A 17843-nucleotide genomic window follows, 5' to 3' on the forward strand; every position below is an offset into this window, starting at 1 on the left:
AAAAATTTCCTTGCTCAATCAGTTTTGAAATTTGAAGAGCTGCGTTAAAAACTACGTCACGGAAATTAAGCCCAATAGAGAGAACAAAAAGCCTTTTAAAACGGACTTAGTTGAGAGAAGTGGAAAAAGACCGGTCTTGTTTCAGTTTCAGATATTAGTTTTGATAAAGAGAGACAACTATTTAGAAAAGAAGTTAGGTTATCAAATAGGAGTAAAACCATGCCAGCTGTAACCAGAAGTCAGAAGAGACGACTTGATGCAAAAGCGGAAGAAGACGAAGCACGGAAGGCGTTTGAGTCGAGCATGAAAGCGGACAGCAAAAGGCCGAAGAAGAACAGCACGAGTTTGGGCGGATTCGACGACTCGTTGCCCAATCGTGAGATCAAAATGGAACTGTTGTCTGATAGTGTAACATGTTCAGTGTGTCTGCTGTTTTTGAAGAAGCCTGTTAAGTTGGACCCATGCCATCATGTGTTTTGTAACAGTTGCATTAGCAAGTGGCTTATTAGGAAAAGGACATGCCCATCCTGCAGGTTAGATCTAAAAGCCTCCGGTTCATAGAAAGTAAAAACCCCCAGTCGTGCAACAAAAAGGTGGAAAAAATTAAAACGAATCCCAGTGGTGAGATTAAATTGCATCCAAAAACATCTCATTTAAAGAAAAATAGCTGGAATTTTTGTTGCAAAGGAGTAAAAAAAGTGTAATACAGATCAGGATCAAGTTTGTTATCCCGATTAAGCTGCCTAGCCGAAGTCAATTGAAAAAAACTCAATTTTGCTCCGACAGTTTGCTCCGGAAAATGTTGAGGAACTTGTATTCAGGTGTTTTAGTTTTTTTGTTTTCCATTCAAAATCAGGTACCACAAATAATCATTGGAATGGGTCGAGTGATATATCAAATTAAAGCCATTTCAGTCGTAATTCGAACGACCTTAAAAAGTTCAATTTTTTTTCTTGTGTCAAAAAAAAACAATTTGAAATTTTTGATTTAATTTCGAACGAGTAAAGCGAGCAAGCATGCTTATTTATGCTTAATTTAGCCCGTTTACTATAGCTTATTTGTGCTTATTTTTAAATTTTAATAAATGCAATTAGTTTTTGGAGTTTTATTAACGCTATTTGTTTAGTCTCAGTTGGTTTGGTCCCTGCCCCTATATAAGCTCCCCTGTGGAAATTTTGTGAAAATGTAAAAAAAAATTTAAAATAATAGATACAGATGTTTTTGTACACTGTTTCTTAACCCACCATTCGAACATCCCGTGATAGTTCGAGAGTATTAAGACTTAAATCATAAAAGATTTGATTTAAAAAACATTAATTGAAAAATCATTCATAAAAATTTAAAACTTTCCATCTTTTTTGTTGCTAAATGATTAATTTGAGCTAACTTTATTACTTACTTGGTAATCTAGGGCCAACATCGTAAGGGTTTTGTGCCTAGCGTTGGTCCTAGGCGGACAAAAGTGTATTGATTATATAAATGAATTGCTGTAAATGTCATTGATAAGTCCGCTGGAATTTTTAATTAATTAAAAAAATTTAATTTGAAGATTCAAAAACTAAATTTCTGAAAAAATAGAAAAAAGTTTTGAATTTTGTTTTTTGATTTTTTTAAATATGAGTTTTGTTTTTCTAGTCATTGTTCTTCAAAAACTATTGTCTAGTTTGCCTGTTTTTCGATGACTGTCGAATATGCCTAAGTTTTTTGAGTAGTTTTGTGTTAATTCGTTTTATTACACCAAGCAGAAGAGACAAGAGTAATTTGAAAGATAAAATCTGCGTTTTTTAAAGACCATGGTCGGAATTTATCCACGTTGGAAGTTGTGTTCATTCTGATGGTTTCAAAATTTTTATTAGAAAATGGCCCGAAATGATCTTTATGGTAGCGTGACAATTCGTAACAAGCGACATTTCGTAGAATTTTACGCCTGTTACGAATTGTCGCCTGTTATGAATTATCACCTGTTACGAACTGTCGTCTTTTACAAATTGTGGCTTCACGGAATTTAATACCGGTTTTCATGTCAAGTAGGTCCTGTTTTCTGGGGTCTTTCTGTGGGTTTGTCGTTTTTTTCACATTAAGTTTGTAACGAATAGGATTTACGAAATGATTTCTTGCACCTTGACATGTTTTTTCTGTACACAGCCAAACGATTGTATTATTTTACCAATTCACTTTTTCAAACCTAAGTAGCAGAATTTGGTTCGATTTTCTCCAAATTGCCAAATCGCAGTCTGTGTAGCTGGTCTTTACTAAATACCAGTTAGTAGATTAGTGATTGGTATTTGGCTGATAGCAAGTGCTTACTTTTTTGCAGTTTTTTGTAATTTGAATGCCCCAAATTGTCATTTTTGTTGTGTTTGCAAAGTGCAACTTTTCTTCTTTGAATGAATTTTTTTTTGAAAATGAGAATAAGTGTAACATTTAATTTGAGCAAATACAGAAAATGAGTTCCGTTCTGGCTCACATTTGATTAGGTCAGTCAGGTTTCGCTAAGGTCGGGATTTTTCGCTCGCCAGGGTGTGCTGGAATTTCTGCTTTGTAACAGTGCAAAGAATTTTGTTTGCAGCCAGTTCAAAACCCCTTGCCCACAAATCCATGACGCTGAAAAACACAAAGTGCGGGCTTTGAGGTTCCCTTACGTACATGAAGTTTGGCCTTTTTTACCCAATTTACCTTTTTTAGATTATGTAAAATTCTGAGAAAACTCTGCGCTGATTTGAAGATGGGTTTTGGTAGTTTTTGGCCGTTTCCGGCGACACCAAAATGGATTTTTTTTTCAGTTACTGAATCTCTACTTCAGTAGCTCTTTCGGTTTTGGAGAATAAGTCCTTTATATTGGTGCCCATGGTATGTGGCTCATTGGCTAAACCGTTCGGCACGTTTTTTTGATGATGAGAAAAATGAAAATTCCTTTTTTTAGACGGTCATCCAAGTTTCGAAAAATGAAAAAAGTTTGAAATTGAAATAATAGATTCTGATTACAAAAGAGGGCTTTCCTGTTGTGTTATATAAAGGTCCTAATAACAAAATAGCTGAAATGTCATTAACCCAAAAATTAAGGAAAATGTAGAATTTGAATCCAGCTCTGTCCTACATTTACTTTCATTGTAAAGTAAATGTTCCCTCTCCTATTGAACCTCAGTACAAAATTCCAGACTTGTTTCCATTCAGTAGTTTCATACTAATAATCAATTAAAAAGACAGAAACATCCTTTATGTAGATATGTTCACTGTGCTTGAAGATGAGTTCATTCTGGGTAGTCCTTTTTTGAACTTTTAGAACAAAGTTGGGAATATTCGATCTCTTTGTCTGTTGTCAATGTCCAAATAAAGAAATTAAGGCAAAGTTCATAAGATCCTTTACTTTTGAACTGTCGTTTAGTTCGACTATTTGATAATTAATTATATTAAGTTATCTTATGTTACGTGTTTTATTTAGAACCGAGCCGACCAAGCTTATTTTGGACCTGGCGCTTGAAACAATTCTTTCAGCATTCTACAAGTGTGCATCGCCATCTTTACGCGAATCCCTGGATTGCGATCGAACAAGACTAACATGCGAGATGATATCGCAGGAAGAAATGACACTTGTGGAGTTCGTTGAAAAGTACAAAAGAGTTTTCCAAACAGTTCATAGGAGGTTCAACGAGTCTCGGAGTGCATTCTCTATTGCGCCCAGATTTGAAGCCCGTGCAATGAGGCCGTTGAGCGTTCTGTTTGGTTCGGACCAGGAACAGCGGCCAAATGAAGCTAATGAGAATCGGACGATTGATGCAACCAATGAATTGTTGAGACATTTGCATCGGGCTTTCCATGTACCTAGTTTTCGTCTGCCACGAAGGGTTGGTTTAGTTTCCAGCTCGGGAGAATAATTGTTCTGAACAAGATTCATCCATTGCGATGAGAAAATCTCCGAGCACGTTGACTTAACCATTTGATTTTTTCGTTAACCGTTTTACTCTCCATTTTAATTTTTTAACTTGCTAGTGTAGTGTTATAAGATCAGTCCTAGTTTTTTACAATGCAATTTACACTTTTTCGGTCGAAATTTATAACGCTATTAAATTGCAAATAGAGATCTATCGTGTAAGCAGTAGGAACCAAGAAGCATGTCTTAGTGGCTAAGGCAAGTGACTCGGGAGAAAGGTTTGAGTCCGAGTCCAGTTGTTGGCGAAGTTTTTATTAAATGTCGGCGATCGTAGTGAAAACACTTATACAGTTTGTGATGACTTTTTTCGGGAAATTTTTTAAAATTTGATCACGCCAAATGTGGCTTTTATGGGTTCGAATACCGCTTCGGTCATGGCTGGAGAGGTCCCAGTGTCATCCGCCGTCTCAAGGTGGGACCGGCTGCGGTTAAATGAATTAAATCTCTCCCCCACGGAATTAAAGGACCAAAAATTGAAAGGTGGGAGCTTGGCCTGTGGTTAATAATACATTCCAAATAGGATCTTATGCAGTTTGAATTTAGTTTAAACTTGGCGAGAGCAAGTACTTTGTAAACTAGAACTAGACTTTTTTTATCGTAAGCAGCTCTTCTTAAAATCGGTAGCAAATTAAATCCGCTTCGAACCGTTTTTTGAAGTTCAGTTTTTTTCATTGGCTGAAAAGAAAACAAATTACGCAATCCAATTAAGAAAGCGGCAATGGGGCGAAAGAACTTGAAAGACTCTTTTCTTGGAAAGGTTATTGTACATTTCAGGTTTCCCAACGGAATAATAATTCTCCATTGAGCCCATTTTCTCTAGTTATGAAAAAGCGGATTATTAATTGTTATTGCAATCGGGTACCAGATTTTGTTTTTCCCCTAAACAACTTTGTTCACAGATTTCAAAATTCATGCGGTACACGGCATGCCTGCAGTATGTGCGTCAGTTTGCAGCTCAATATTTTAATTTTTTATCTATTACTCTCACTGTGCATCTTTGTTAGTGTTTTACCAATAAATTCGCTGTTTAAGAGTAATGAACGCAGTGAATTACGTTGCTTAGTATGAAATAATGAACGTTGTAATGAACGTTGTTTACGGGGAAAAAAACAAATCTTGCTGATTTTTTTTTCAGGAAAAAGTCTTAAAATATTGATGCACTTATGTATATATGCACTTTTTGAGTTCAATTGAATTTCATCTGCTGAAAGTGATGTAAATAGCACTATCCAAATAAGACGTGGAAATGGCGCGAAAAAAAAACGTGAACGATTTCTAGCTTCGAAAGTGGAGTTTAATTATCAGGTTTCCCAGCGAAATAAAAATTAAACCTTTTGATCCAGTTTTCTCAAATTGGGTTAATGTCATCAAAAAAGCGCCAATCATCAATCGCTCTAGATATTCAAAGAGCAGAAAGGGGATTTAATATTTTCTTCGAAAGTTGAGATTTTTTCAACAAAGTCTGTCTTTTTTTATGCTTACTTGCGTTCATTACTCTTTTCCAATCTTTGATTAGCTATGATCAAATTTTTTAATGATATTTTTTTGGTTTGTTTTTTTTTGGAATTTTCGACTTCGTCGTTTTCGTTTACTTTTGTCGGCTTAGTTTGCGCTTCGTTTTTACCAGCCAAATACATCGCTCATATGAATGTTATTTATGGAGGTTTAGCCGGCCAAATAACTTTTCGAAATTACAGTTGTAAGTTTACAACTTAATTTTTAAAATTTTTTGAATAATTTTTCGACCAAATTTATTGCCCTTTATGCTCTTTTTTTCAAGAAATTGATAATTTTTTCCTTCAATTATTGAACACCTTCGTTTCTTTTTCAAGAGGGTAAATGTAAATCACGATTTGCTAATACTTTTACCCGCCAAAATTTTCATGAAAAACTGAAAAACATAATTACACAAGCGAAGCGAAGTGTATTTTACCGCGAATTGTTTTCTAACAATTCGCAAATAAAAGTTCCCATTTGGTGGCAAGTTTGGTATATTTCAGTTTAATCTTATTTAAGCTTTTTTACGCTTAAGCAATTCAAAAAGCATATGTTGCTGCGGGTATTTTGGCTAGTGATAGGTCGTTTGAAAAAAAGAGGTATTTAAAAATGTATTGGCTTTGTTGTTTTTGGTTGTTTTTTTTTGCGACGCTTTCGAAAATTAATGCACTTTTCGCAGAACTTTCAGTTTTTCTCGAAAAGTACTGTACCAATTTTCAAAAAAGGTACCAATGGAAAAACCGGCTGCTTTTCTATGTGCCTGCATTTTATGCTAGTCTCTTTTAATTTTACCACACGTTCTACGGCTTTTCAAGCGGCTGTTCCCAAAATTTGGTGGAAAAATTTTAGGGTGTCAAACAAGCCCATTTCGTTATTTTGACATTTTTGTTAATTTATAAAACATCTCAAAAACTACCCTGCTAAATCGGAGATTAAGAGGCTAACCGCAAGTAAAACAATCAGATATACGAATCTCCACTGCGCAATTGGCTATGATCTGCGTTTTGGAGAATATATGGCCTAAGACAATGGCCTTTTTTCGAATTTTCGCCTGTTTTTTTGAAGTTTATTCTTTTTTTTCAAAAACTAACTTGTTGATTCTGAGGTTGATAGTTTATTCAAACTAACATGGTAGTTAGGTTTTCCCCACTCAATCTGCCAATTTATTTGTGGAAAAGCTCGTATGGATTTCGGAAAAAAATATCATTTTTTTGAAATTCTTGCGTTTTGTCGGAAATTTCATCAGTATTCTGGAAAACTTTTACCTAAATCTGATACCAAGTGTTCAAATTGTAAATCAGAGTTTGATCATCTTCCCTGAATAAGAGGCTATTCCCATGCTTAAATTGAAATTCAAATTTCCGAAGTGTTTGGATTTAGGAAAAGTTAAATTTTTTGAAGTCAATTTTTTGAATCCCAGCCAAATTTGAGATAAAGACTAATCGAAAAAGAGTAGTATGTTTCTCCTTTAAATAACTGGCTAATCCGTGACTTCTGCAGAGAAATCACTTAGATTTTGTGTAGAGTCCATGTTTTGAAAATTACGCATTTCCGTATCAGTACAATTTGAGGTTAAAAATAATAAAACAGGTGGATCCTGCATTAGCTGAGCCACTAGATTGCTTCGAAGCAACCGTGGCGCAGATGCGAGAACGCGATACTCCTAATAAACATGTCGGAGATTCAAATCCGGTTCATTGCAGTGGTTTTTTTCTTTTGGTCGAATTGTTTGCTGCGTAGCAATGTCAATTTGATGGAAACTGTAGCTGCTTGATTGGTGGCTATTGTTTTGTAAAATTGCAAGCGGTCATGGAGCAGATGTGAGAACGCGATACTCCTAATCTCATTAAAAAACTTTTCTCAAGGTGTTATTTCAATCTTTTCATTATTTCACTTTGTTTTGCCTGCCTAGAGCTCTTTTTTGCTATTCCTATGCTTGTGATTGCAAAGCGCAGCTTTGCCTTTTTCAATTTTTCGGAATTTTCGTTTTTGATTGTTGTCGTAATAAATTTTTTTTGGAGCTAGTCTCAGTTTTATGTAGTTTTTAGTTCTTATGGTTTATAAAATTTAATTTTAAATCGAAATAATAGCGTATTGTTTTAATATATCAAAACTTTTCGAAAACAAATTCATTATTTCGAACAAAAATTAATGAATTTTTTAATAAAATCTTAATTTTCCTGATATGACTCTTTCGTGTACAAAAAAAATCTGGCGAGTGTCGAACGACATTCAAACATTCGGTTCTTTACGGTTGAAATTTTTGAAAAATAAAGAATTGTTATTTTGTTTTTGTTTCATTAACCGGCGTATTTTTTGTTGCAATCGTTCTTATCAATTATTCGTATTTGATAAGTTTGATGTCTTTCGGATCTTTTTATAGTTTTAAAGTTTTCATAGATTTTCTGCAAGTTTTCTGTGACTTTTTTTTTAAACTTTGCAGTTGTTTTTTAATGAAGTTTTTGTTTTTCAATTTCGTTTTTCATTTTAATCTTACTTTAGAGTAAACTACGGATAGAGCCTTTTGTTATCCTGAAGTTTAACTGTGGGACATGTAGGTTGTCTGATTGTTTGATTTTATGCAAAGCTTTTGAATTTAGTTAAGAATTTTTTTCGATCAATTGACCGAGTTTTTTTCTTATTGTTTATCTGTTTGTTACGCATCTAGATTTTTATCCTTGAACAATTTTTTTTTTACAAATCTGTACGAAATTAAGCTGCTTGCTCTATTATTGAACCTTAAAATTTCCAGGCTCCTCCGTCTTACTTGTTCTAGAGGTAATGCGGTTCCCTCTGCACCCTGAGGTTCGAGTCCCGACCGGATCTTGTTTTTTTTTCCAGTACGTTTGAAATTGAAATTTTTTCCGAGAAAACTGATTTAACTGACTTTCGTTTGTTTGCTTGTGTTTTGTCGCCTTAGGTGGCACATCATGGTTTTTGTGCTGTCAGCAGTTTTAATTGTTGATGCAAGTTGTCGATCTAATCCTGTGATCTGTAAATTTCCTAGCCCTGACGCAAAAACGCGAAAAATTGGATTGGGTTTTTTTTCGGCTTAAGGTTAGATCTAATAGAAGCTTTAAGAACTTGGGTGAACTAGAAGCTTTAAGCAGACGGGTCCGATCTAGACAGAGAACTAATTATTGAGCCAAAAAAAAGAAGTCATTTTAGCGGGTAATTGAACAATTTAGGCGGCAAACATACTGCCCTCATAAATATTTTTTGCTGTACTGTCTCTCAGAATTGCTGATTAAATTCACTGTATGGATCAGACCCGTCTCATTGTCCCCAGAACTTGTTATCAAAAGCTGGTTTAAAATATATTTTTATTCAAAAATTTCATCAAATTTTTATGCATCAACACGATATTCGTTTCGCTCTCCTCCGCTTATCTTTCGCCATAAAAGCAAATTTTTGTAGCATATTTGCAGTTTTTCTGGCATCAATCCAATAATGCCAGAACTTACCATAATAGATATATCACTCAAGCACTCAAGCAAGTCGTTTTTTTTGGGGGAAAAATTGTTGAAGTTGTTCACTCTCAAGATTGATTTTTCGCGGTTCGACTCCTCCTTTGAGTATGCTTGTCAAATGTATTTACGGCTGAAGTCTGGATATTGACGTATGATGAAAAATCGTATAACTTTTAACAGTATAATATGTCTTATTCTGATATATCTCTATTTCAGCCAATAACAATCGCCAGCTATCTGTTAATCGTTTTCTTTAAATCATATTTTTCAAGGTATGAATCTAGTCTCGCACAATTTTGTATCCTAGAAATTTTTTAGGACATAGTGTATTTCGTGTAACTTATGCTGACTTTTTATTTTTGTTAGGATGCCGATTCAGAAAATAGAAGTGAAACTAGGCGGCTTACTGCACGCAGACCTGATGCACCCTCAAGTGCTCAAGATGTCGATAGAGTAATGACCTTAGAAGTGAGTGGTTTTGTAAAAGTTGTTTAAAAAAGCAAACTTAGCACTGCGTTTTCTCATTTGCCAATCTTAAATGTTTCAGGGCTTTGTTCAATTAGAACCACTAGATAGCAGACGGAATACAACCCGTAGGCGTGAACAACCATCTGAGACTCCAACTCCTCCTTCGACATCTCGAGCAACCATAGTAGAAGTTGGGGCATCCGTACCTCTTGTTTCGTCATCGAGTGACGACTCCAATGCGGCTAGTAATGACATCATGGAAATCGAAGGTGTGCTGGTAGCACCCTCGGATATCCCCGATTTACCGACCACAGTTATTTTAGGAGGAGTAACTGAAAATGAAAGCATCACAGAACTGATAACACGAGTAATGTTGAGTACGGCAGATAGCTGGGATCCAACTATGCCATAAATTGACCATGAAAAATTGCCCTAAAAAACATTTAAAAAAACTAATGTAGCTCTCAAGTTAGTTAGGTGCTTGATTCGACTTTGATTAGAGATTTGAATACGGTTTTTTTGTGGTCATATCTTTCGTGGAAATAGATTAGTAAGTCATTTATACATATATTTAGACACTCGTCTGGCTATTTGGTTACAGAATTTGTTCAGTTTCAAAAGCTTTTACTTGCGGTTTTCTTTCGCCGAAATTGCGCCACCAGTTTTTTGTCCAATCTGTGGTGATAATGATTGTGCGGTATGTTGCTGTTTATTCTAATTTTTCCGATTTTTGCGTTCTTTTTTAAGCATCATTTTTTTTGAAAAAAGTATATATTTTTTCCAACTCCTGAAAAACTTATCCATATATTTCGAAACAGTGAGTGCTTTGAAGGCAGTAAAATTATATGCCAACTAATTAATTGCTAATTTTGAACCAAGGTGCGGAGTTGTGATGTTTTGTTTCTGTTTTTTCATACGTGTACAATATCCTTTTCATACGTTTTCGGCATCCTTAGTCATTTCAGAACTAGGCGGACTTGTATATGATTCATATAAGTTTGTTTTGTACATGGAAGAAACTGAACTTGGTGTTTATAGAGTTTGTTCGGTCGCTTGCCTGAATTGTTATGCGAGCCCAAATCTGTGTTTGCTATTACACAAATCAAATCTCTTATACCAATTCTAACATTAAACTCTAATCAGTTGAACACAGTTTGGCAGAACTTCGTTTATATTTATAGTTTCGAAATATGAAGTCTCTTTTGTCTGGTATCAGTGATTCTGTAGAGCCTTTAGTTGAATAGAAAATTTTATCTCATTCTTTAAAGACCTGTTTTATTAACTAAATTCGAGACTAGAATCATTATTGCAGAAACAGATTCAAGTTCGATTGTAGTATATTGGAGTTCGAAGCAAAACCGACAATGGTTTATTCGTTTTCAGTTGAGTTCTGATCATGCTGAACTGGATGAAGAAGCAACCAGCACAGGACGAGAGTTTGGTCAGCATAACGCACAATTTGGCGAAGCTGTACCGCACCAAATTGTTCCCTCTGGAAGAGTACAGCAGATTCCAGGAGTTCCACTCACCACTTCTTGATGATGCACACTTCTTATCACGACCCATGGTGCTTCTCATTGGCCAATACTCCACAGGTAAAACAACGTTTCTACGCTACCTTGTCGAGCGAGATTTTCCTGGAATGAGGATTGGCCCTGAACCGACAACAGATGGATTTATGGTTCTGGAACACAATGAAATAGATGCCTTAATCCCTGGAAACGCTTTGGTTGTAGACCCCTCAAAACCATACGGAGGTCTATCGAAATTTGGAGTGAATTTTTTGAACAGATTTCAAGGTGCTGGTTTGGATTCTGAAGTCTTGAAACACGTTACGTTAGTTGATACGCCTGGAATTTTGTCTGGAGCTAAGCAAATGGCCAGAGGCTATGACTTTATTGGTGTGCTGGAATGGTTTGCCGAAAGAGTAGACCGAATTATAATCTTATTTGATGCTCATAAACTTGACATATCAGATGAGTTACGGATGTCTATTCAGGCTCTGAAAGGTAATGAGGAGAAAATCAGAATTGTTTTGAACAAGGCTGATCAAGTTAATACGCAACAGTTGATGAGAGTGTACGGTGCTTTATTGTGGTCCCTTGCAAAAGTTTTTGACACCCCTGAAGTGGTACGCGTATACACAGGTTCATTTTGGAGCAACAGTTTAAAAAATGAAGAAAACCGCAACTTGTTTGAGCTTGAAAAGGCAGATTTGTTCCGAGATCTGCAGAGCTTACCGAAAACATATGCAGTGAGACTGCTAAATGACTTGATAAAACGAGCAAAGTTAGCCCAGGTGCACGCTTATATCCTACAAGCTGTCCGAAGTGAGACCGGAATGTTCACGGGGGCCAGTGCCAAGAAGAAAATTGTCGACAGATTGGCGGAAATCTACAATCAGATCCACAAGCAGCATAATATTTCGTTGGGTGATTTCCCGGAATTGGAATACATGAAACAAGCATTGGCATCTCAAGATATTGGAAAACTTCCTAAGTTCAAGAAAGATTTGGTGGATACGGTTCAGTTTTTGCTGACAAGGGATATTCCTCCGTTAATGCAGAGAATCAATCAAGAGGAGTTGAAAAATAACTCGAAACAAATTGAGGGCGGAATATTTGCAGTGCAAGAGACATCGCCTTTTGACGAGGATTTCGGAGAAGGTGCGAACAAAGGTAAAGGTGAAGCGGGCTGGGTTGTTGACGAAGAGAAAGAGAAATGGACGAAAGAGTTCGAAGAGCTACTTCCGAATGAAAATGGAAAATTGGAAGGCAGGAAAGTAAAACCTCATTTCGTGAGAACAAAGCTGCCAAATTCGACCTTGGCTAAAATCTGGCAAATGTCAGATATTGATAAAGACGGGTGTCTGGATTACGAGGAGTTCGCTTTGATGATGCATTTGATTCATAACGTGGCATTAGAAGAGAAAGCGCTCCCGACACAGTTGCCGGAACATCTGGTTCCTCCTTCGAAAAGAAAACCGAAGTTACAGAAAAATGAGGAAAATGGCGATATGCACCCTTCTCTGAATTAACTAAGCGCTTACCATGAGTATTAATTAATAAATCAAAAAGTAACTTTTATTTGTACAGATGAAATCACAATTATTGTGCTTTAATTAGATTAGCATCTGCCAGTTAATGACGATTTATTATGTTCACTGCTGAAATGAAACGCAGCCTTACTCGATGGCAAAATTTTGTTTCTATTTTTGACGAATTAACTGCATAAAATGACGCTTGTGCCTTTTTTCGATTTGTCGCTGTTTGCTAAATTTACGAATAAGTCCAATTTTGAAGAAATACGGTCGAAATTAATGTGCGTTCGAGGCAAAAAAGAATGAAGGAACCAATTTATTACAATCAAAATGCTACAATAATCAAGTATCGACTCAAAGCAGAAGCTACGCCGACTGAGAACCTACCCTTGATGAGAGCACAAATAAGGTTTTAAGTTTTTAAGTAATCAACAGCATTAGTACTTTAAAATTAATTTAATATAAAAAAGAAGCGCGAAAACTTTCTCGAAGAAATGCGTTCTCTACTTTTCCTATGACACAGACTTATATTACTAAAAAAAACTCGGCAAGCGACTCTGCAACAATCAAATCCGAAGAATAGAGCAGTGAAAATTTGAATTAAAAAGCTTCATAAAAATTGTGATGCCTCGAAAACCAAAGAAATAGAAGATCATGTTTTAGGCTGGAATTGCTACTTTTTGGATTAGACTGATAACTTCCCATGAAGAGGTTTAGGAGGCCAAATATTCTTCTCTTTCCTCTTAAAACTTTTCTGTTATTTTGTCTTAAAAATGTCTTTGATTTCTGCAGTGGTGTGCGCAGAAATTTTTCTTGGGGGGGGGGGCACGGGATGGAGGGGCGGTAATCGAAAAATAAATTGAAAATGTTAACGACCTTTTTTAGGTCGATCAATTGGGTTTTACGATCTCAGAAAAGTACTATAAGGACCCAATTTTGAAAAAAAATTTGTACGTCGCTATAAATGACTTTTTGAGCTCTTTTTAAAAATACTTGACCATAGCGCATTTAGCGTTGCGTTTAAAAATATAGTAGCATCTATAATATATTAGCTCTAAAAATTTCCACAGAAGTCTGGGTGTTCAAATCCCTCAGTGGTCAAAATATTTAATTCTTGATAGGATTTTCAAATTATTAGCAAGATATAAAGCAAGATGTTCAAATAATTATCCATCAAGAATTGAAAGCAACTCATTGCTATGCAGTTAAGTTTACAAAAAGTATAATTCAGCAAAACAAAGAAATCACAAATTTCCAGAATACAGTAGATCTAGAAGGGTTCACTACCTTTAACGGCTGCATGTTCTAAATAACACAATACATCAATCCGAATTTAAACTAGTAATTTTAATTACATCTCTTGAAAACTCCGCGCTGTGGCAACTAATCTGACCTAAAAGCTGACAAACAACAGACAACTTTTTTCAAACGGATTTTTAAAATTTGCAAAAGGAAACAAGTCCTGGCTGGATTTGAACTCGGGATTTTTGTCGTTCCAGGCGTAGAAATTACTGCAAAAGTATCAGTGTGTAGCTCAAAGTGTCAAGGAACTAAGTTTTAAGGTTAAAGAATATCCCAATGATGAACTGCAAAAGTATCCTGTAGAAGTATCCTATGGTCTTTACCATTTCACGATTTGGTCTAGATTTATTTTTTCGAGATTTTTTGGAAACAACTTGCTTCCATCATTAATTTCAAAAGCCGAAAATATCTGTTCTTCATAGATGCTGATTCCATTTTTTAATACAAAGAATTTTGTTTTAGAAAGGGAAGCTTAACCTCCTGATATTCTATGAACAAAGTTTAGCAACAGAAACTGGTGTAAAAAATTATTCGATTGTGTATTGTTAACTGGGTGCAAAGAGAGCTTCGAAAAATGATAAACATAAAGCTGGAAAACGGAACCTATTCCCTTCAATTTTTTTGCGTTGAAAATAATAGGAAGTCAGAAAAAAGATCAATTGCAATGCCGCTTACTTTTACCGCGGAGAAAAACAAGTGTAAAAAACAAGTTTGCAAAAAGAAGAACATAAGCTTAGGCCCGTAGCTAGCCTAAGACAGTACCAAGACAGGCTCACTCCGGGCTCTTTATTTGCGTATTATTATACAGACCAAAAGAAATAGGTTTATAGGTTTAAGTAAAAGTCTAGAACGAGTAAAGGCACATATGCTGCAGAAAAACATCCTGTCGATAGCCCTACCAAGATTTAGTTGTGGTCTAGACCAATTATACAGGCCAAAGACACTAGGCATAGTCACAAACATCTTTGGAAATTCAAAAATTTAAGTACAAATTTTGCTTTCCCCCCAACAAACTTTGCCATTTTTAGACGGCCCGTAAGGAATAGGCCAGGCATTAATGTTGCTCTAGGACAACCACAGACCACTTAAGTCTGTACTAGAAGAGAGTTTGTTTCATTTGAGTAAAACATGCGTTTCGAGGCAAAAGTCTCAAAAAGTGCAAAAACAGAAAAGCGTAGCCCAATTTGTAAATGTTCCAACTCAGCAATTTTTTGTCCACTTAGCTTATAAATTATACAGAAACTCGCTTTATAGGTCTGGACATGAAAGTTAACATTTTTTTTACCGCACGAAACTAATTGTTTTTTAGGAAATGACAATTTGATTGAAAAATAACTTTTCTCACAGCATTGAGGAAATTTTGACCGAATTTCCTTCGGGTCGTATCGCTCTAACTACATATGTTACCAGAAATTTGTTTTGCGTGACCAAGGCTGTTAATATGCAGAACCGACCCATACCAAAAGAATCTTTTTAAATATCAACATCTTATATTTTCCGTGCTATGAAAATTGAGTTGGAAAAACTAATAGAAAGTTTGGGGATATTCTGACAAAACGTCCAAGTGAAGAAATGAATTTATCTACAGACAACAATTTGAAGGTCAATACAATTTAAAAAATGGTTATGCGCAAGTAGCACGCACTATTTCGAGTTCAAAAAACAATGTTTAAGACAAAAATACAGGAAAAACCCTATAAAAACAAGCCAAAAATGGCCTGATTTCCAATAGACTTAGTAGAATAAAATTTCAAATATCTTCAAGAAATTTGGAGCCGGTACTTAAGGACAAGCATTATCTACCACATAAGATACCCCTTCATCAGCTTGGAGGGCTCGTGCCAGTTTTTCTGCCTCTTCTGCGATTGGACTCGTACCACTCTATCAAAATGAGTGTCTGCAACATGGCATCTTTTGGGTTCTCAGCAGTTTTTTTTAAATTCATAGAAGTGTTCTAACAAGATTGCAGGAACCTAATTCCGCGGTTAATTTTTTTCATCACAGAGCGGATGAGAGGAAAGCCACGCCCATGCAAAATTGGCTGTCATAAACATAGTATTTTCCTGAGCAAAATCTAAATTAAGCGAATAACTTACACCTCGACACGGAAAGAGATTAGACAATTTGCGTGCTCGACTCTTTTCGGAATGCTCTCCGGGCTTGACAAAATTTTCCCCAGTGATATGTTTATCGTACACGCTCTCATGATCCAGCTTCTGAATGTGAGCTTCCGGATTCACAATGTGATATGGATACAGTGCGGAATCGCGGATGTTGTAACTCCTTATTGCAGAATTTTGAAATGGGTGAGCAGCGTCTGTCGAGTCCTCAAGTGTGAAAGTTGCACTGAGTCCACTTATTTATTTTTGATCCGTTTTTTCTGGAGTCCAGTCCACTATGTATATCGAAAAGCTATGTGAATGTGAAGCGTGTTCTGTAAAATTATTCACTTATTGTCTTAATAAAATTTAAGGATTTGAGGTATTATAATTTAGATAAACGCGCTTCTAAATTTCGAGTCCGCATTTTAATAAGATTTAGATTGGCGTTTTATTGCTTCAATTCGTTAAATCTTATTCAGACTTGGTGTGAATCATTAGCTGGTTTTGGCGCTTGCTGTTTCGCCGCCTGCAGTTTTGGAAACTGAGCCTCACTTTGAAAGTTGTTGCTTACTTCATGAAACAAACTATGTGTAAGTGCAAGCGAAAGCCATGTCGCTTAATGGCGCACTGTTTTCCCGACTGTTATATTATTTTTTTTTCGGATCCTTGTGTCTGCTCAAAGAAAGACTGCTGGCTTTGCTTCCTCTTTTTGAATTACGTTCTTACTTAACACTGAAATGTGTCCGATCTTTGTCTGAAATGAACCTCTTCCGAGACTTTTGCATTTTGATAGCCCGTTGATAGATTTTGAATTTAAATTTCGGTAGACCTAGTTTTCAACATTTCAATTTATTTTACCTCTTATATTTTGTATGATTGTTTTTTATCGCAAGTGATGCGAAGCTCTGGTTTGCCTATGTGTAGATTTTTGATATTTGAGCATCAGTCCTCAGAATAAATAATCTCTCATATTGAAAAATCACTCCAGAATCACTGGAAGTATCTCCAGAAAGTAAGTTTTTCTATCAATTCTCAATAGTATTTAAATAGTGGTTTCTAAATGTTCATTATGAACTGATGTTTTTTGAATTGTAAAACGAATTGTTCTCAGTAGTTTCACAGCTTTTTACACATGCGAATCAGTGGGCGTAGCGTTATCTTATGAATCTTTCTATTACGGCTTTTTTGCTGCAGGCATCGGCAATTTTATAGCATGAGTTCGGTAAATTTTACTGTTGACTAGTATTTAGCTCTTTCATGAGCACATGACGCAGATACGAGGACATTTAATCTCCAGGTTGGCGGTTTGGTTCCGACTGATGTCAAGTTTTTTTGTTTCTCAAAGCTTTCTCACAACCTCTTCATCAAATAGACTAAAAGCAGATCACCAGGAAGTCCTAAAGGAAACTAATATTTGGTTAGCAAGCAATAAATTAACACTGTTAAAAATATCATTTAATAAATATTCTACAAATACAAAAATTAATGGCGAAAAAATAGAAAAACTCAAAAGTTAGATGAACGTTATTGGAATTACTTTAATTTAACGTTCGACACCACATAATTTCTTAAGAAAAACGTAAGCCAGTACTGTGAGCTGTTTTACAGACTGAGAAAAATTTTGCAAAAAAACAAGCTTCTTTTGGCCTATTAAACTTTTGTTCAGCCAATTTTACAGTATGGAGTCTTCGCTTACGCATGAACTGATAGAACAAATTCGGAACACCTATAAATGCTCCTGAAACATCTCATAAAAACCGTATGTTACAAAAAAATTCTCACTGAGACGCCTGAAAACAGGCTTAATTTAGTCTTACGGTGCTCTCTGAAGTGATGTTTTTGTAAATTGATATTTTCATTTGTAATTCTGTACGTCTGCTGACTTCACTTGGAAACAATTTATCATGATTATTAAAGCTTGTTTTTGCCTTTTCTTTCCTTGTTTTTTCTTCTTTGTAGCTAATTATTGCGGTTTTCTGATTCGTATTTGCAAGAAAAGCTTCGCCTGTGCATTAAAGTTTATGAAAGAACAA

The 17843-nt window shown here is 35.6% G+C and overlaps 1 protein-coding gene across 1 annotated transcript; it reads left to right on the forward strand.

Annotated features, from left to right (window-relative positions):
• Nucleotides 1-149: 149 nt before the first annotated feature.
• LOC134838853 (EH domain-containing protein 3-like) lies at nucleotides 150-12605 on the forward strand. The gene is made up of 4 exons (XM_063854140.1): nucleotides 150-533; nucleotides 3443-3845; nucleotides 9265-9366; nucleotides 9446-12605. The coding sequence occupies exon 4, from the start codon at nucleotides 10763-10765 to the stop codon at nucleotides 12401-12403; it is 1641 nt and encodes a 546-aa protein (XP_063710210.1). The 5' UTR covers nucleotides 150-533; nucleotides 3443-3845; nucleotides 9265-9366; nucleotides 9446-10762; the 3' UTR covers nucleotides 12404-12605.
• The last annotated feature ends 5238 nt before the right edge of the window (nucleotides 12606-17843 follow it).

Source organism: Symsagittifera roscoffensis, chromosome 2 (assembly GCF_963678635.1).
Source record: "Symsagittifera roscoffensis chromosome 2, txSymRosc1.1, whole genome shotgun sequence".
NCBI lineage: Eukaryota > Metazoa > Xenacoelomorpha > Acoela > Convolutidae > Symsagittifera > Symsagittifera roscoffensis.